Source organism: Lynx canadensis, chromosome D2 (assembly GCF_007474595.2).
Source record: "Lynx canadensis isolate LIC74 chromosome D2, mLynCan4.pri.v2, whole genome shotgun sequence".
Classification (NCBI taxonomy): domain Eukaryota; kingdom Metazoa; phylum Chordata; class Mammalia; order Carnivora; family Felidae; genus Lynx; species Lynx canadensis.
The window spans coordinates 73,561,617-73,582,161 of record NC_044313.2 but is presented as its reverse complement, the minus strand read 5'-3'; the positions used below and the strand labels follow the sequence as shown (position 1 = coordinate 73,582,161).

The following is a 20,545-nucleotide window of genomic DNA, read 5'->3' as shown; positions in this document are numbered from 1 at the left end:
GTGCTGCCGTTAGCAAGATCTCGTTCTTATGGCTGAGTGATAGTCCATTAAATTATGTATATGCCACTTCTTTATCCATTCATCTGTTGATGGACACATAGTTTGCTTCCATATCTTGGCTGTTGTAAATCATGCTGCAATAAACATAGGGTTGTGTACATCTTTTCGAGTTAGTATTTTCATTTTCTTTGGATAAATAACCAGCAATGGAACTGCTGGATCGTATGGTATTCCCATTTAAATTTTTTAAGGAACCTCTTTACTGTTTGCCACGGTGGCTGCACCGATTTACGTTCACACCAGCAGTGCACGAGTGTTCCCTTTTCTCCCCATCCTTGCCAACACTTATTATTTGTCTTCTTGAGTCTAGCCATTCTGACAGGTGTAAGGTGATGCTTCTTGTGGTTTTGATTTGCATTTCCCTGAGGATGAATGATGGTGAACCTCTTTGCATGTGTCTGTTGGAAAAATGTCTCTTCAGGTGCTCTGCTCATTTTTAATCAGATATTAGGTTTTTTTCTTGGTGTTAAGTTGTATGAGTTTTTTATATTTTTTTGGTAATAATTCCTTGTTGCATATATCATTTATGAATATCCTCCAGTTCAGTACATTGCCTTTTCATTTTGTTGGTTTCCTTTGCTGTGTAAAAGCTTTTTGTTTTGGTATAGTTGCAATAGTTTATTTTTGCTTTTGTTTCCTTTGCATGAGGACACATGCTTAGAAATATGTTGCTAAGGTCAATGCCCAAGGGATTACGATCTGTGTTTTCTTCTAGGAGTTTTATGGTGTCAGGTCTCATACTTGGGTCTTTAATTCTTTTTTGAGTTTACTTTTGTGTATCGTGTAAGAGTGTTCCAGTTTCATTTCTTTGCATGTAGCTGTCCAGTTTTCCCAGCACCATTTGTTGAAGAGACTGTCTTTTCCCGTTGTATATTCTTGCCTCCTGTAAAGGACATTTAAAAATTAAATTTTTTTTTTCTCTTTCAGAGAATTGTAAGTGCTCAGAGCTTGGCTGAAGATGATGTGGAATGAAAAACCAATATCAACATAATCTCAATTAAAAATATTTTTAAAATCTTAACTCGGAAGATGAGCAGCTCTGGGGGAATAAGGGCAAATAGGCTGGTTATGGACTGTCCTACACTGAAATCTACCAAAGTTAATTTTTACTTTGTGTAGATCCATTTGTCTGTTTTATTTATTTTTCCCAGTGAAAAGTGTATTTTGATAGAAGTCTTTTCATTTTATAAATACACTACGAGTTACCGAAATATCATGGATTTATTTTATTCCTAAAATGTGCAATTAAAATGTACATATAGTGTCACATTTCTTACGTTAAAAATACTCTGCTTAGTTTTGAAAGATAGGCCAAGAAAATGTAGGAGAAAGTTGAAGAATGCACGTGTTTTTTTTTTTTTTTTAAAGCTAGTTCATTTTGTTCTACATAAAAGAATTGGATGGAAACCTGCTTTATCAAAACTAAGCATTAAAATCTTTGAGAGGTCATTTCTTTCCTTTTAATCTCTTAATACGTGAGATGTGCTGCTGTGCTGTATTAACTCACCTCCCTGTGTATTTGTCTTGAAATGTTTTGTTTAAACCAGTGGGCTTAATGTGTTCTGGATATTTATCTCCATGCATTTTAGCTGTATGTAGTTGCAGATAGCACTGGGAATTAGATCTGTGTCATTCTTAATCTAGCCATGTGAGCTTCACCAATTACTGTCTGCCCTCTTTCCTCTTTATAAATGAGGCAGTTGGTCTGCTAATTCAGAGAAGTGTCCCTTTCAGCTTTTAATTCATTTGTTTCTGTTTAGCATCTATTTTCAAATCCACCTTTTCCTGAGGTATATGTTGTTTGGACAACCAGGCCTTGCATTTTTTTATACTCTGAATTTTGCATGCTTGCCTGACTTTGTATTTTTGAGTTGATCCCCCCCCCACCCCCCACCTTTTTTTAAAGATCTAACTTGTGTTGGTTTTCACTGAAATCCTATGGTTCTGTCACTGTCGTAAATCTGAAACTTAACTTTTAGGTAGCTGGGATGATAGCTTGTAAAATGTTTGTTCCCTTTGCTTTTATCTTCAGTGTATCTCCTTAATCCTCTTTCATTTATCTTGTTACGATGAGAATAAGGTGTAACCTTGTAGCTGAAGACTTGGAAAGAATGGAGGTGTTCTCAAAATAGTGACGTGTTTTCTGCAGTCACAGATTCAACATCGGGCCTGAGAATAAAGATCCTTGGTACTTGCTGTCATCTGTTGAACTGAGTAACAATTCCTCCCTGTATAGGTTGCCTTTACTCTGTCTAAAAATCTGGAGAGATCCCAAAGACTTTGCCTAGGTACCAGACTTTTTATTTTGTTTTACTTACAAATTTTCCTTAACCTTGGGTTTTTGTTGTGGTTGAGATCTAAAGGAGAGCGTTTGCAGTATGGTTCTAAGTTTTTGCCTCTGGACATCCCCACGCCCTTTGGCAGGTCACATTACATCTCTGAACTTACCTCCTAGTATTCTTGTCTGTAAAAGAACATCAGACCACGTGACTCAGACATTTAAGGACTCTTCCTTGTGTATCTTCCACATGTGTAATCCTGAACCCTTAAACAGTGTGCTTTTATTTTTGATAACACCCAGCCTGCTCTTTTGTGGGGATAGGGAGGTGACCAGTGCAAACATGCTAGTCAGTTTTACCAGTAGGTCCCAAATCCAAAGGAGGGCAATGGCGATTGGTCAGCGATTGACCACATCGGTAGGAAACAAGCTTTTGTCCTGTGCCCACCCCAGCCAGAGGGAGTGTTGAGACCAGGGGCATCCAGAATATAGGTTAGAGTTAGTATATAGAGGCAAGCACAAGGGGCAGGCAGCTTGGCAAGGGAGGAATGGACCCAGAGAAACTAAGGACTAGCTGGAGGAGTGAGGGGTTAACTTAGCTGTGTGGGAGGATGTGAAGGCTATATGCTCTGGAGAATTCTGTACTCTGAGCTGGGTATCACTTAGTTTTCTGAAAAATAACCAGCTTTGATGTAATAACTTGTTGAAAAGGCTGTGGTATCTTCCCGTTAGAGCCGATTATGCTGTCATTTTCTTACTTAAATGATGGTTTTCAGAACAGGTGCCACTTCTGAAAGTCGTTTTGTTAAAAAACAAAACAAAACAAACCCAAGCAAGGTTTTCCCCAGATACTTAATGTGCTGAACACCATTTCCTGTCTAAAGTTTTAAATGGTGATGGAACCACGCAGTCAGTAGGGGCGATGCTGGCCCAGTGGTCCTCAGCCCAAGATTTAGGTAGAGTGGTGACAACCTGAGTGCGCCCATGTCCTAATGTTGCATGCTTGGGTACTGTCTTTGGAAATGGAAATATGTATTTGTGTATGTTGGTGCGCTTCCTTGGGAAAGATCGATTTTTCGATTCCACAGTTGTACTTCAGGTGAAAGCACACTTAAGATGGGCTTACCTGACTGTGTCCTGCTAGCCTGTTAACAGATGACTAGGACTTAACATTCACATTGAACTTCTGTAAAGTACATGAAACCTAGTACGGTGGCCATAGTAGGCACTCAGTAAATGTTTGAGTCCTCTTACCCTTCGGTAATTGATTTTTTTTTTTTTTAACTAAATTTCTGCTTTTCTGACCTTGTTGAACCAACTTCTGGACCACCAGAGTATTAATGAAATATTGCCGAAGAGAGTTTGAGAAAATTGGTATATGATGCAGATATTACACAAAATTCTTTCTTGTAACAAAAAATGCAGTTTTATTATTGCTTGTGCCTCAGCTGTTTTAAGTGAATATTAAAGGGCTTGGAGAACATGTTGGCTTGGTGTGTATTTGCAGAAGTGAAATCTGAATTTGATGACTGGCAGTGGTGGTACCTGCCTCTAGGTTGACATCCCTTAGAGAAGGTTGACAGTTGGGCAGCTCCTCCCAGGAAAAGGCACATTTGCCTTTGACTTCATATCCCAGGTTAAGAACCCCTGCTTTAATGTCAGCTGGTGAGGATTCTGGGTCATCGTGATTACCCAAGTTTAACAGGTACCTGGAAGGATTGCTAAAGCACGTTGCTGGGCAGCAGGTCAGACCCAGGAGCACATTTTCAGTATTTCTTTTTTTAATTAAAAAAAAAAGTGATTTTCTTTTAAGTAAACTCTGTGCCCAACTTGGGGCTTGAACTCATGACCCCAAGGTCAAGAATCACATGGTGTATGCACTGAGCCGGCCAGGTGCCCCCTGTTAGCATTTCTAATGAGTTCCCAGGGTTTGGTGATGCTGCTGGACTGGGGCCATGCTGTGAATGTGACCCAGCAGCAGTCAGGGGTGACCTAGAAAACATGAATAGGAAATTATTGTAGGATAGCGAGTGTTCATGTCCCAGATGATGTGCTTCAGCGGTGCACTCTGTAAAAATGAGGTGTGTAATTAAAAAGCCAGCCAACTGGTGGTAGTATGTGATTATTTAAGAACACCCAGTACTCATTCGATAATCCAAAGCATAAAGACAGTCAATTACAGACTTTATGTTCGAGATAGGCCAGTCCATTTAAATGTTTTTTTAGGATTTTTTTCCCCCATAAATAGCCCATTAACTAGACACATAAATTAAGCAGAAATTCCATTCCCTGGGGCGTGCTCAGGTCACGATCTTGACCGTTTGTGTGCTTGAGCCCCATGTCTGGCTGTGAGCTGACAGGGCAGAGCCTGCTTGAGATTTTCCGTCTCTCGAAATAACAGAAAAAATTTACATTCACTAAGCATTTTGATTGTGAGTTCTAAAATTTTTATTTGATATTTGTGTCTGGGAAAATCAAATGGATTTTTTCCTTTTAGAGGGTCTCCAGGACATTTTATATATGGAACCTTTTCCTTCACTTTTAAAGGTTTACAGCTGTGTTATGGAAACAGTCCAGGAGGCATTGCAGAGGTACTGAATTCTTGTTTAATATCCATTGGTATTGATAGAGGAGTCAAACACTTCCCGATAATATGGATATAGAAGCTAGGAGTCAGGGGTGGGGGGAGAAAATGAGTAAGAGAGGCTGTGGTTAAGCTAGAGCTTGATCTGAAAAATCTGTGCCTGGTTCGGGGAGAAAACGGGATCCCACTGGAGCTTCACTGAGATCTTAAGATCCATGTAGCCTTGCCTTTTCTTGGTAGCCTAAGGAAGTAGCTAGACTGAAGTGAGCTGGCCTTTCAGCTTGTACCTGGGCAGAGTGGGTATGTTTGAAGTTGTAAAGCAGAACGAGTTGCCTGTTACCCAGAGGAGCGCACGAGACAAGTCCCTCGAGAGGTGGAACGTGCTCGCTCAGTGACCTCTGGACAGTGACATCGTACATGCAGCTGCTCACTCTATTCGGCATTTGAAGAGGACAACTTGGTGGTCTTAGCAGAGACTGATTCTTATAAAAAATTATATCAATGTGCCATTTTTTTAGAGCCCTGCACTAGTTTTCAAAAGCTTCCCTTGCAGGTAGGACTCCAGTAGCAAGTATAGAAGCCCAACTTGAATTAGCAGAAGTGGCATTTGTTGCCTCAGGAAAAGTACGTCTAGCCTTTCAGATTAGAGTGAGCTCCCTAAACCTGACTGTCCCCTCCACCTCTGCATCTCACTGTGCTAGTTTGACTTTTACTAACAGACTGAGAGAGGCTGGATCTCCAGGCCTCACATAGAGGATGACAAACATTTCCTCACTCCAGAATGTATTCACTCAGACTCCCTACTATCTCAGACAGTAGCTGTTCCCCTCTCATAGCTTAAGAAACCTGCCCAGGGACGCCTGGGTGGCTCAGTCGGTTGAGCGACCGACTTCGGCTCGGGTCATGATCTCACAGTTTGTGGGTTCAAGCCCCACGTAGGGCTTGGTGCTGACAGCTCAGAGCCTGGAGCCTGCTTCTGATTCTGTGTCTCCCTCTCTCTCTGCCCCTCCCCCACTCATGCTCTTTGTCTCAGAAATAAATAAACATAAAAAAAAAAAGAAACCTGCCCAGTGTTGCATGATAAATGGAAGATTCAGGATCCTCCCCCCCCACCATCTTTATTGAAGTAAGATAAATAAATTAGGATTTTATATATTTAAGATGTGTGATGTGATGTTGGGGTATAGTGGACATGAAATGATTCCCGTAGTCAGGCTAACTAACATCTGTCACCTCAGATATGTTACCTTTTTAGGTGTGTGATGTGAGAATACTTAACATCTACTCTGCAGGGGCGCTTGGGTAGCTCAGTTGGCTAAGCGTCCGACTTCGGCTCATCACGGTCTCACAGTTAGTGAACCCCATGTCGGGCTCTGTGACAGCTCAGAGCCTGGATCCTGCTTTGGATTCTGTGTCTCCCTCTCTCTGCCCTTTCCTTGCCTGCTCTCTGTCTCTGTCTCTCAAAAATAAACATTAAAAAAAAAAAACAAAAAACTACTTTCTGCAAATTTCAAGTATACAACGCATTTAACCGTATAGTCCCCATGCTCCAGAACTTATAACTGAAAGTTTGTACCGTGTGTTCAACATCTTCCAATTTCTCTTACTCCCTTGTCCCTGGCAACCACCATTCTACTCTTTGTATGAGTTTGATTTGGTTTTCCAAAAAAAATTAAAAAAAAAATTTTTTTAACCTTTATTCATTTTTGAGAGGCAGAGAGAGCATGAACGAGGGAGGGGCAGAGAGAGAGGGAGACACAGAATCTGAAGCAGGCTCCAGGCTCCGAGCCCCAGCACAGAGCTGGACATGGGGCTCGAACCCACGAACTGTGAGATCATGACCTGAGCCGAAGTCGGACGCTCAGCCAACTGAGCCACCCAGGGACGACCCGACCCCCCCCCCTCCCCCCTCCGGCCAAATTGTGTTTTAAAGTAGTCTCTACACCGACCTGGGGCTTGAACAACCAACCCCGAGATCAGGAGTTGCATGTTCTCTGAAGCAGCCAGGCACCACACTATAAGATTGATTTGTTTAGATGCCACCTATAATTGAGGTCATGGTCTTTTTGTTTGGGGCTTATTTCACTTGGCATAATATCCTCCAGGTTTATCCGTGTCAGAAACGGTAGGATTTCCTTTTTTTTTTTTTTTTTCCCCTTTATTTTGAGAGAGTGAGTGGGGGAGAGGCAGGCAGAGAGGGAGAGAGAATCCCAGGCAGGCTCTGCAATGACAGACATGGAGCTGGATCTCACGAACCAGGAGATCATGACCAGGACTGAAGTCAAGAGTTGGTTGCTTAACTGACTGAGCCAACCCGGTGCTCCAGAATTTGCTTTTTTAAGGCTGAATATCCACCTCCACCCCACCCCCCACCACGCGCACACGCACGCACACACACACACACACACACACACACACACACACACCTGTAACATTTCATTTATCCACCGACAGACATTCAGTGTCTTCTCCTGCCTTGCCTCTGGCGAAGAACACTGTGACGACCATGGGGGTGCAGCTGTCTCTTTGAGATCATGGTTTCATTTCTTTCAGACATATCCCCCGAAGTGGGATTGCTGGGTCACGTGGTAGTTCTGTTTTTAAGTTTTTGAGCCATCTCCACACTCTTCCGCAGTGACTACACCAACAGTTCCAAAGGGAGCGGGCTCCCTTTCTCCACAGCCTTGCCAACACTTGCCGTTTTGACTTTGATAATGGCCGTCCTGTCAAGTGTGAGGTTATATTGTGCTCTTGTCAATTTCCCAGATGGTTAGTGAGGAGCACTTTCTGGCCATTTGTATGTCTTTGGAAAAAAATGTCTACCGGGGCCTTTGCCTGTTTTTAAGATTGGGTTGTTGTTGTTTTGTTTGGTTTTTGTTCTGTTTTTGTTTTTTTTTTTTTTTTGCTTTAGGTTGTAGGAGTTCATATTTTTTTGGGTATTAACCTCTTTGATGAGAGGTGGTTTGCAAGTATTTTCTTTTATTCCATTGGTTGCTTTCCCACTTTGTTGGTTTCTCTTGCTGTGCAGAAATTTTTTACTTTGGTATAGTCCCATTTATGTTTCCACTGTAAACGTTATGAAACTACTTAATAACTTTGCTTTTAAACTTCTGAATTTCACCTTTACGGTTTTTCTTATAACATTTCCAGAACTCTATTTCAAATGTCAATCATATTTGTAAATTTATTTCTGGCGTTTTACTTTTTTTTTTTTTTTAAGTTTATTTATTTTGAGAGGGGGGTGTTGGGGCAGAGAGAGGGAGAGAGAGAATCCCAAGCAGGCTCCACACTACCCACGCAGAGCTCCAACATGGGGCTCAGTCTCATGAAACGTGAGATCATGACCTGAGCTGAAATCAAGAGGCTGATGCTCAACCCACTGAGCTACCCTGGCACCCTGGTGTTTTACTTTTTTAATTGAAGCATAATTGACACCAAGTTATATTGGTTTCAATTGTACAACATAGTGATTCAATAATTCTATACATTGTGCAGTGCCCGCCATGATAAGTATAGTTACTGTACAACATTATCACAGTATTAGTGACCATAATCCCTTTGCTGTACTTTTTATCTCGGTGATTAATTATAACTGGAAGTTTGTACCTCTTCGTCCCTTTCACCTATTTTGCTCCTCCCTTCACCCCCCTCCCCTCTGGCAATCACTAGTTTGTCCTCTGTATTTATGACTCTGCTTCTAGTTTTCGTTTGTTCATTTGGTTTTTTAGATTACACATGTAAGTGAAATCATGGTGTTTATCTTTTTCTTACTTCACTCAGCACTATACCCTCTAGGTCCATCCATGTTGTCACAAATGGCAAGATCTCATTCTTTTTATCACTGAGTAATATTCCACTGTGTATATATGCACCACTTCTGTATCCATTCATCCGTCCATGGACACTTAGTCTACTTCCATATCTCGGCTACTGTAAATAATGCTGTGATGAACCTGGAGGTGCATACATCTTTCTGAATTAGTATTTGGGGAGGGGGGGAGGGTTTAATACTCAACAGTAGAATTACTGGGTTATATGGTATTTCTATTTTTAACTTTTTCAGGAATCTCCATACTGTCCTAGTGGCTGCACCAGTTTGCATTCCCACCAATAGTGCACGAAGGTTCCCTTTTCTCAGCATCCTTGCCAACACCTGTTATTTCTTGTCTTCTTGATTGTAGCCCTTCTGACAGGTGTGAGGTTTTGATTTGTGGTTTTTCATTGTTTTGATTTTCATTTCCCTGACGATGAGTGATGTTGAGCATCTTTGCATGTATCTGTTGGAAAAAGGTCTTCGGAAAAATGTCTTCTTTGGAAAGATGTCTGTTCAGGTCCTCTGCCCATTTGTAATCAGATTGTTAGTTTTTTAAGTGTTGGGTTGTAAAAATTCTTTATATATTTTGGATATTAACCCTTTGTCAGATATTTTATGTGCACATATCTTCCATTGAGTAGGTTGCATTTTCATTTTGTTGGTGGTTTCCTTTGTCTTCCAAAAGCTTTTTAGTTTAATGTAGTCCCACTTGTTTTTCCTTTTTGTTACCTGGCTTTTGGTGTCAAATTGAAAAAATCATCACCGAGGCTAATGTCAAGGACCTTTCCCCTTATGTTTTCTTCTAGGGGTTTTATGGTTTCAGATCTTACAGTTAAGTCTTTAATCCATTTTGAGTTGATTTTTGTATATGTGTAAGATAAGAGTTCACTTTCATCCTTTTACATGCAGATATCCAGTTATCCCAACACCAGTTTTTGAAGACTGTTTTTTTCCTCCTTGTATATTCTTGGCACCTTTGTTGAGGGTTAGTTGGCTGTAATAAGACTTAGGGTTTAAAATAAGGGTAACTTGCACTTTACTTGACTGCCTGTTTGAGAGATAGGGTAAAAGGAATTGGGGCGACTTTTTTTTTTTTTTAAAGAATGTAGGTACTGGGCCACCTGGGTGGCTCAGTTGGTTAAGCGTTCGACTTGGGCGCAGGTCATGACCTCATGGTTCCTGAGTTCAAGCCTTGCATCGGGCTATGTGCTGTTAGTGCAGAGCCTGCTTCGGATCCTCTCTCTATCTCTCTCAAAAGCAAACAAGCATTAAAAATAAAAAAACGTAGGTACTTTTCACCAAAGATGGAAGACATAATGCGCAAACAAAACAAAATGGCCACTCTGTATAATTCATGTCACACGTAGAATGGTTGCTCCTTTCTTGAAAGGGTACAAAACCTGAGGAATTGAAAGCACAAAACGTTACTGAAATTATGTCTTCTCTCTTCTAAAAATGAGAGTTTTGTTTTTGTTTTTGTTTTCTGCTCTGTAACTTTGCATTGTCTAACATAAAAATCTCTTTGCTCCCTCCCAAGTCACTAATATACAGTTAATGCTTCAGGAAGGAATGCCATGACTCCTAAGCTGCGGTCACAGTCTGGACCCGGTAACAGGGCCAGAGTGTTGGAAAGGCAGGCTGGAGAGCACATGGACCTGGAGGGCTGGGATGAACTCGGGCTCGCGCAGTGTGGCGGCTGGGGCTGGGGGCTGGGCTCCGGGTGGGGGCTGGGCTCCGGGTGGGGACGGTACCTTTGCCAGAACTTGCTCCTCTCCCAGATTCTGTTTCATTTGGGATTGCTCCCATCTCTCCGTTCTTCCTGGGTCATTTCATGCTCTCTGGCTTCATTGACACCTACGTCCCCTCACTGAGCTCGGGTGGGTGTGGGTTCCTGCTTGCTCAGCATCACATGGCTGTGTGCAGGCACCTCACGTGACTTGTACAGAATTGAATTAATTCCCTTGCACAGGCTCCTTCTGAGCTGTCCTCCACTTGGCTGTTACCTACTCACCACACTACACCAATGACCAAACCTCGCCCCTCCTATTCTTTCTGTGTGTCTGATCCATTCCACTCTTCTCTGGCCTCACTGCTGCTCTAGGGTATTTGATTATAGTTACTGTGCAGCCTCATCGACTCTGATCCACTCTGCTGCCCCAGGAATTGCTCTGAAACGTCCCTCTCGTGTGGCATCCAAGGCCCTTATAATCAGACACTTGACTAATTCTGCAACCTCATTCACTGAGATCTACTGTAATTTTTTTAGTAACGTCCCGTTCACCCACCAGACCACTTCTAAATACGTGTGTCTTAGTGATGACTGGGTTTCTCAGCATAAAGCGTAGTTAAATGCTTAGTAAATACTTAATGAATGGAAATCCATATGATCAGAAGTTGGCTGGGAATTTTTCACAATGAAACGAATATAAAAGATTTTTTGACATGATACATGAAGGTACATGGAAGGACGAACAGAGTATCGTTGTGAAGAGTGATAATATCTCTTTTAAAAGCTACTTGTTAAGTCATTGGGTTTATTATTTTTTTCTAAGTTTATTTTGGTGGCACCTGGGTGGCTCAGTTGGTTAAGCGTCCCGACTCTTGATCTCAGCTCGGGTCACGATCTCACGGTTCATGAGTTTGAGCCCCACGTTGGACTCTGTGCTGACAGAGCCTGCTTGGGATGCTTGGGATTCTCTCTCTACCCACTCCCATCAAGGCAGAACAAAGGACATAGAAGTTTATTCAATACACCATAAGATGGGCAGTACAGCAAAGAGACTGTCTGCAGCAAGGTGGCAGTGAGGGGCCACAGTCACAGGGTGGAGTGAGGGAGATACGGGAATGGATGGAATTTTCCCTTTTTTGGTAACTGTCCCTGGTTGTAAGTAGCCCATTGGTTAATTAGAGCCTATGGTTATTACGAGGTGGGTCACTTAGTGAGCCTGCTTGCCCGAAGCTTGTGGTGGTCGGTGAGCCCTGTGGGCTCTTTGACCTTACTCAGGTTTACCCTTGGTCAAGCCTGTTGCTTAGAAGCCGCCTCTACGAAAAGGTTTTTACTCCTTTATTTTTTTTACCAAAGACAATACCAAGCAGCATTCTAGATATTTCTCTTAATGCTTTCAGCTGTCTGCTGAACTTGAGATTTCTTCCCAAATGCTCCGGGACCCAAAGTCCTTGATTTTGAGAGTAGACACAGGTACACCAAACGTCCATGGAGAGGGGGAAGTGAGTGGACAGGGAGGTGTTCTGACTTGTAATTTCCATGTGGCGAAATTGTCGACCCGTTGTCTGTTTATTTGGGCCTGTGAGTTGAGTATATTTCTGTTGATTCTCTAATAGAAACAAAATGGCCGGCCAGCCTGCTTTCTGAATAAAGGGGGACATTCAACAGGAAATGTGCAGAATTTCCATGTTCTTCCTTTTGTAATGTGTAACTTCCCTTCTGCAAAAGGGCCTACAGATCTGACTGTACTTAGTTAATTAAAATAGTTTTAATTCCACCTCTTTTCTAAGAAAATGGGAAAATCATTTTTCGCGAAGCCTCTAGGTGATGGCATCATCAGGATGCTGGGGGAAGCAGGGAGACTGGAAAACACAAAGTCATCTCGACACCAGGGGAAGCCGTTCACTCAGTTCCACAGACTCCTCGTCTGGAATGCGTTGCACACCTCTGGCCGCCTAGACAGCACATCTTCCTCCTCTGTGTCTCACGTTCGTCATACCTCCTGAAAGACGTTCTGAAATGTCTCTGTGTTTGGACAGAGTCCCACACTGAGACACCTCAGGCCAGTTGACTTTCTGTGTCACCTCCCCCGCCCCGCCCCGCCCCGCCCCGCGGCCTTCAGCTTGGTCAGATCCGTGCCGCTCCAGCTCCCAGTGTTGGTTTTCATCCAACAGGTCGGGCGTGCCGGTCCTTGCATGCAAAAAGATGTGCCCGAAGCTGTTCTCCAAGGGAGGCTGGCTGCCAGGGGGTCAGGGACCTTTTCAGGGCTAACCACATTCCTCACCTCTGATCCTTTAACAGATATTTAGAGTATTCTGGATTCCTCAGATTGTGCTTCTGAGCAGTAAGAGCTGAGAGTTAATGATATCCTCTGTTAGAATTTTAGCCTAATCTTTCTTTCAAGTCCTCTGTTTTAAGAATCATTTGTAATCATGTTCCTTTATCTTATGGTCCCTTTAGGTACTGTTATAACATAAAAAACAGTGTATTTTGTAAAAACAAACTGCATCTGTGTAATGTTTTGACAGCTCAGGTGTTACATCATTGAATTCACAAAGCTGAGGAAGGTAAGGATATTAACAAAGGACACAGTGACAGGGGGAGGCATGGAAGGATCCAGTGATTTGTTCAGCATCACTGAGTTAGTGATTAGGGTGCATCCAGACTTGGGATGCTTGGGTGGCTCACTTGGTTGAGCATCCCACTTTGGCTTGGGTCATAATCTCACAGTTCGTGGGTTTGAGCCCCACGTCAGGCTCTGTGCTGACAGCTCAGAACCTGGAGCCTGCTTCAGATTCTGTCTCTCTCTCTCTCTCTCTCTCTCTCTCTCTCTCTCTCTCTCTCTGCCCCTCCCACTCATGCTCTGTGTCTCTCTCAAAAATGAATAAACATTAAAAAAAAACGCATTCAGGCTCATCTTCCTGGTTTGTATCTGAGCCACACTACATCACAATGCTTTGAGGACAGCAAACTGATATAAATGTCCTCATCTCAACAGGATGTGTGTTTAAAAACTTCCTTTGGAAGGAGGTAAGCTCTAGTACGGCCGTGCTGTTTTGCTACTTCTGTTCATTGCGACCCCTCTGGTGCCTAGCTTGGGTTCTAGCACGAGACGGGCACTTCAGTAAAAGCTAACTGAATTAATTAAAAAGACGTTAGTTAAAACAATTTTGTGGAGCCTGACAGAAAAGGCTGTTAGTCAAACCTATGAGACTATGAGACCCCCCCCATCTCAAAAAAGAGAAAACAAAAAAAGAAAGGACATAGGTCCCTGTGTCCTGAGCAACACAAAATACTTGTCACCATAAAGGTTCATCTCTTCAATTATACTCTTCTTTAGCACAGCTGTCCTCTCCCAAAACAAAGATACACAAACTTCCTTCTCAGAGGGACTTAAGATCTGCGGTAAGGAGGGGCGCCTGGCTGGGTCAGTCAGTAGAGCATGTGACTCTTGATCTCAGGTTTATGAGTTCAAACCCCACACTGGGGGTAGAGATTACTTATAACTGAGATCTTTAAAAAAAAAAAAAAAGGTACGTGATAAAGATGTTTTCAGGAAACAGCTAAGCCAGCCCTAGAGTCAGAGTATGCTTGGAAGACACCCATCGTAACCAATTCTTACAAACCCTGACCTGTTTAAAATAATTTGTGATTTAAAGCGATTAAAAGTTTGTGATTTAAAAACTTTTCAGTGGTTCATTCCATGCCGAAAAGCACTTGACAGATATCCTACAGTTAGAGGAATAAGCTCTCGTCAAGTCAAGAAAAAACATCTCCCCTAACCAGTTTTCAAAGGGTTCTGGGTTAGTCTAATTACAGACCGTATTCTTCATTTGTGGAGATAGGACACCTGACTTGCTGTCCTGGAGGCCCACAGGAGTTTTTCAAGGATGGATTTGTCAGCCAGAAACTTCTCTTTCAAGCACCTGCAAGCGGGTCATATTTTGTGCCCTTGTGATGTGACCCCATGTGTGTATACATATGCCTCATCTGAAAATGCTTTAAAGCTGTCAGCTGGGCCACATGGAAATTCAATCTCCATTGCATAGGGCTCGAGGCAGCCGAGTTATTGGACACTGGAGCAGGCTTTCTGATAGGCAAAGTATGTATCAGGTAATATGTTTACAAAACCACATTCCTCCCTCCTCCCAGCATTCCATCCAAATTTTGCACAGCCATCGCTGTTCTGACCCTGTTTGCTCGGAGATCGTCTGCCAGGTAGCGGACGACCCGGGTCTGCTTTAAGTCCAGAAGTGGACGGAGAAGACAGCGGGCGTCGAGCTGACCCCTTCTCCAGTTCCAAGTTGGGGAAGGGACCGCCAGGCCCGACCAGGCCGGCGGGTGGTGAGCGGCGCCTTGTCCCGACCACGGATCCCCAGAGAACTCGGAGCCGGCAGGAGTCAGAGCGAAGGAGGGCTCTGGCGCCATCTAGTGGCGGTGCTCCGGCCGGCGGCCCTGTCTCCGCGCCGGGCGCTCGGGAGCGGAACTGAGACCCCCGCCTCCCCCAGCCCGGAGCTGAGATTCTGTACAAAGTGCACACAGATCGTCAAGGGCAAAGCGAAAATACTTGAACGTGGATATTTTTAGGGGGAAATAAAAGTGCATCCGGGAAATTGTACCAGGATAACATTTTGCCAAGTCTCTTGTTTCAGAGCCCCATAAATTTGAATGTCACATGGGAGCGGAGGCCAAATGAGAATGCGAAATACAGGACACTAGTTGGAAGGATCCCTGACTTGTCAAAGAGGCCTCATTCCAACGTGAGCTTCAAAGTGCCTCAAAGCAACCTATGTTTTGTGTAAAAGGCAAAGAGTAAAAAACGTGGCAGAGGGTTTCTTTAACTCCTTGACTTCCCAGTTCTGCGCAAAAATAGAGGGGCAGCCGTGGTGGGACAGATTTTGGAACCAGAGACTTGGGTCTTGGGTTCCAGATTTGCAACTTACTAAGGACTTCACTCCTTGGAGCTTCCTCGGATTCATTTCCAAAGAGGATGGTAGTGTCTCCTCACAGAACGAAAACCCCGACTGCACCCACCATCTACGTATCCACGCCCATCCCCCCAACACTGTGGGCGCACCTCTCAGAGCGGGGGGGGGGGGGGGGGGGGGGGGGCATTGGCTTTGGACCACTGGCCGGCCTTGCTGCAGTCGTGCATCCTGCCTTCCGCATCATCTCCCCGTCGCTGCTAGGTATTTCCAGTAGCAGAGACATGGTGTGATTTATCCCGTCTTAACAAAACCTCTTGACCCTTTGCCCCCTGCAGCTGGCATCCCATTTCTGCTCACTTTTACGTTACAGCAAAATGTCTCTAAAGGGCTGTTCATAGCCGCTGTCTCCACTTCTCCCATGACCCACCTATCAGACTTTTGTCCTGGCCCTTTCACCCAGGCAGCTTTTGCCAAGGAAACCGGTGACCTCCACGGTGCTGAATTCTGGGGTCAGTTCTCAGTCTTTATCTGCGACGGCCTATCAGCAGTACTGGACACGATCGCTCCCTTCTGGAAACCTTTTGTTCTCTTGGCTTCAGGACACTACATGCTGGAGTCTTTCTCCCCACGCTGGCTGCTATTTCCCAGTGTCCAGGGCTCAGTCCTTGGATGTCTTTGCCAGTTACTCGCTCCTTAGTGCTCTTACGCAGTCCCGGGGCTGAAGATAGGATCTGTAGATGCTGACCACTCCAGAGTCGCGTCTCCAGCCTCCGCGTCGCCACTAAACTCCAGACAAAGAGAGCCAGCTTCCTGCGTGACCTCTCAGACTTGGCATTCCAAACTGAACTTGCGATCTTCCCCTCCAGACCTGTGTTAGGATAGGAAAAGATAGGCTAAAAGAGGCAGAGAGGGAAAGATTAGGACCGGAGGTCCCTGGGTGGGGAAAAACACAGAGTTTGGAACAATGCTGGGAGAGCCTGACCACAGCAGACCCCCTGAGGCAGGAGGTCCCTCTCAAGAATGTCACAGACCCCACCTACTCCCCCTCGGGTTTCCCTGGGGAATTTGACAAGAGACCTGACTAAAAATAAGTAGACCAGAAAACGGATGACCCACAAGGACCGGCGTGGCCACAGACCTCTCCTTGTATGATGAAAATGAGCCAATCAGGAAAGGACAACCCAGCACCTAGCGTTTTCCAGCCAGTAAAGGTCGACCCTGAGAAGGAACGAAGGGGAACCGTGGGAAACCAGGACCCTTGCCTCTACTCGCGGGCGTTCACTTTTGAATGTCGCCTCTCTGTCAAGAGAGCTCTCCTACTATTCTTCCTTTCTGATCTTACGGTCTCAGGAACTTTTGTCTGCCGCCGCTCATTTTGCGTTCACCACTTTATTCTTCGAAGGGGCAAGACGATGAGTCCTGGTACTGAGGTAAAAAATCCTGCAGCGCTGTCTCTGGGGTCATCTCCATCCTAATGAATGGTTCCTTCAGGCTTCCAGACACTCAGGCCAAAAATGTCCGTCATCCTTGACCCCTCTTTTTCTCTCACACCTCACATCCAGTCTGTCCAAAAACCCTGTTGACTGCATACACTACATGGCCCTGAATCCAGTCAGTCCTCACCACCTCCCCCATCGCTCTGGTTCCACGCTACTTTGTTGATCTATTTAATGCCCATCTCCACCACAGAAGAAGCCCTCCATCCGTGAGAGCTGGGGTCCTGCCCACCCCCGGTTTTGTGTGTCACTGTATCCCTGGGGCTTCAAACTGTGGCCTAATAGGTGCTCAATAAATACTGGCCAATGAAAGAATGAATGAATGGAGCAATTCGTGAAGTGCGGGTATTTTATAAATGGTGGCAATCGTTTTACATTGTCCTCCTTAGATATTTAATGTGAATCGGAAGTTAAAAGAGGAAATTGCACTGCGAAGGAGCAGTCAGACGCATCCGTGTGTAATATGTCTGTAGTTTACCTTAAAACACTTCAGGGATGCCTGGGTGGCTCAGTCGGTTGAGCGTCCGACTTTGGCTCAGGTCACGGTCTCACGGTTTGTGAGTTCGAGCCCCACGTCGCCCTCTCTGCTGTCAGCACAGAGCTTGCTTTGGATCCTCTGTCCCTCTCTCTGACTCTCTCAAAAATAAATTTAAAAAACCCCCTCAAAACTGCACACTTCAGCAAGAAAAGAAATAAATGAAGCAAAGCTGGCAAAACGTAAACGATTGTAAAATGGAAGCGACGCGTGTGTGTTTGTTATACTGTATTCTTTCTGTATGTTTGAAAAATTCTAGTAATGGAAAAGTAACAGAAAGCATGATTGGCAGCATTCGTGGGATACCAGCTGCAGCAGCGTCGATTCAAAGCCACCTGCCGGATCGTGGCTGCCCGCCGAGCCAGAGGACCCCAGACGGCCAGCGAGGGCCCTGCGGTCCTGGGGGTGGGGGGTGGGGCCCGGCTTACCTGCCAGGCCCGTGCAGAGAACCACAGTGGCAGCAGCGTGGGCGCGGTGCTCCCATCGTGGCTCCTGAGAGATGACAGGTCCGCCTGAAATGCAGCCCTGCGGAGGTGCTCTCAAACAGCTCAGCTGTTTCTGGCCAAAAGGCTTTTGGTGCGGGGCCAGATTAACGCCTTTTGAACTTGGAGGCTGATAAAAAAGTTTAAGTTGAACTCAGAAGCCTGACAGAGCTATGTGCCAAAGCTAAACAGAAATGAAATAATGACTCTCCCTCCATGTGGCTTAAATGGGACAGCTCGAGATGCTGTCGGGTTCAGTGTGACAGCGTGTTTGAAGGTGTTCACGAATGGTGTTTTCTTCCCCCTGGCTTCAAAGTAAATTCTGGGAAGTCCATTTTGCTGTTTTCTCTAGGTTGTGGGATCTGGGGTGATTTTTTTTTTTTCTTACGGTTTCCTGTGGTTTTCAAAATTCCTGCCCCCACCGCATAGTATTCTCACAGTAAGAGAAAACGAAGCGTGGGCTTTTTGCCTCTACCTCCTGTGTCAGTTGGGATGCTTTCCACTGTGACAGCAAATCCAGATCATGCTGTAGCGGAACGGGGCTCTGCTGTTTCCTAGACAGGACCGGTGAGCATCAGGTACCGGGATGAGCCTGGACCTTCTTTCCCGTCTCCCTTTGTCCTGCAGGGACGAATCCTCAAGCTTTAGCTCCATTTTCAGGCAGATGCTTCCCTTGTGGTCGTGGTACAGCAGTAAGGGCTTTAGACTAGCGTCTTTCCAACCTCAAGTCCAGTGGGAACGATGTCAGTCCCTGATTCCTGGCAAAATGTCCTTGGTATCTCACCGGCTCATCTGCCCACCTGTAACCCAATGCTGTGTGGAGAGGGAGATAGAGGATAGAGCAACGGACTGGCTTGTGTCTAGGTTATGTGCCTCTCCCCTGAGATGGAGGCGGGACCCTCTCCCCGAAGCGCATGGGCTAGGGCTAGGGAAACATAGTTTCCTGGAGGGAATTTGGTATCTAGTTAACAAAAGGAGGGGAATAGATGGCGGATAGCCAGAATATCACAAATGCCGTCTTCCTACCTACATCCAGAAATTATTTGCAATAACGCCATGCAGAGAAAGCTTAGGCCAAGGAAAGCTACTATCATTGAACCCAGAATGTAGCTCTGAGCTTCCTGGTGGCCAAGGCAAAAGGGAAAGTCTTGTTTACAGACTGCTAGCTCATCAGGATTAAACAGTAAGGAAGGATCAACAGCAGACAAAACGATTCCAAGGCTCATTTTAAGCTGTCCACTTCCTCCGTTTTCTCTGTCCATCTCCAACAAGAGCTCTTATCCCCTCTCTGCCTAGAGACACCATATGGCCTGCTGCCCTTTCTTTGCAGTTAAATACGAAACTATCAGAATATCCGGGGGGCTGGGAGCAGCGCCGCCATCACATTTCACTGTGTACTCCTGGAGGGAGGCAGCGAAGCTGAACTCGGAAAGGCAAAAAATCCACTGCCATCACATCATCAATTAGTCAGAACAAAGGGTCGAGACACTTGGAATTTAGTTCTGTTTCTCTTTTAGAGTCATCTGCAAGCCCTCCCCGCCCCAGCCTGACTCTGTGGAAGAGGAGCGAGCCGGATCAGATGGTGACGCCAGCGTTCCTGCCTGACTGCAAGAAAGCGCCTTGCACAGCGGGGAAAGTGGAATCCTGCTCGCCGAAACCCATTTCACAATGGTTTTTGCATCAAAAAGGTTTTCCGAGGTTTTCCTCCCAGACCACGTAGTTTCTCACAGATCCTGAGGGTTTCACACTCCATTCTTTTTCCTGTGTTGACAAGCGGAGGAAGCACATCTGTTTAGGCCGGGCGGGTGTGGCGCCGGCCGGGCCCCTGCCCTGCTCTCCTGGGCTTGCCTGTTGACGAAGCGGGAGCCCAGCCAGACCGGCCAGCAGCTGCAGGTGTTGAGCGGAGGGCTGGCCAGAGAGCCGCTCACTTGGCCCCCGCAGGGAGCCTTCCTGACAAATGTCACCGCTGCTTTGGGAAAAGAAAATGTTGACCGGGTGACCCCTTCCTCCCCACTCCTAGACTTCAAGTTTACAGAGTACCTGCAGGGAACTGTTGATCCCCCAAAGTGAGGGGGAGGAGGGCACCTTTTGGTCTTACTCCTGCTTGGGATATTTTCCTCTCTAGAGTGGTCCTATTTGCACCTTAGTAATGGCCAGCATTATTATTATTATTATTATTTTTTTTCTGGAAAAGCCGTATAGGAGACTAATTTGACTGTAGGAAGGAAATGATTTGTAACCTTTCCTGTATGATCTGTTCAGTCTCTCTGTTGTGTTATTCTTATGGTCTGGACTTCAGTATTTTATTTTATTAAAAAAACCTTTTTTTAATGTTTATTTATTTTTGAGAGAGACCGAGATCAGGTATGAGCAAGGGTGGGGCAGACAGAGAGGGAGACACAGAATCCGAAGCAGGCTCCAGGCTCTGAGCTGTCAGCCCCAATGTAGGGCTCAAAAACTCACAGACCGTGAGATCATGACCTGAGCTGAAGTCGGACGCTTAACCCACTGAGCCACCCAGGCGCCCCTGGACTTCAGTATTTTGACTTGGAGTCGTGTGGTCTGTTGAGCATCCTTTTGGCTTCCCAGGACATATGTGAGTGGACAGCAGTCGCCTCTCCAAGGTGAGGACTGTTGCTTAG

The 20,545-nt window shown here is 45.2% G+C and overlaps 1 protein-coding gene across 2 annotated transcripts in view; it reads left to right on the top strand.

The window, feature by feature from the left end:
* The window catches only part of TOMM20 (translocase of outer mitochondrial membrane 20), a 34,415-nt gene extending 14,177 nt beyond the window's left edge, over positions 1–20,238 (top strand). The window contains exon 5 of one of the 2 annotated variants that reach the window (XM_030334430.1): positions 19,421–20,238. In XM_030334430.1, coding sequence (XP_030190290.1) covers positions 19,421–19,453 — 33 coding nt within the window. In that variant the 3' untranslated portion in view covers positions 19,454–20,238. Of the gene's footprint in view, positions 1–987; positions 3,822–19,420 lie in introns of those variants that run through there. The other variant, XM_030334429.2, reaches the window with a different exon arrangement.
* Positions 20,239–20,545: the final 307 nt, after the last annotated feature.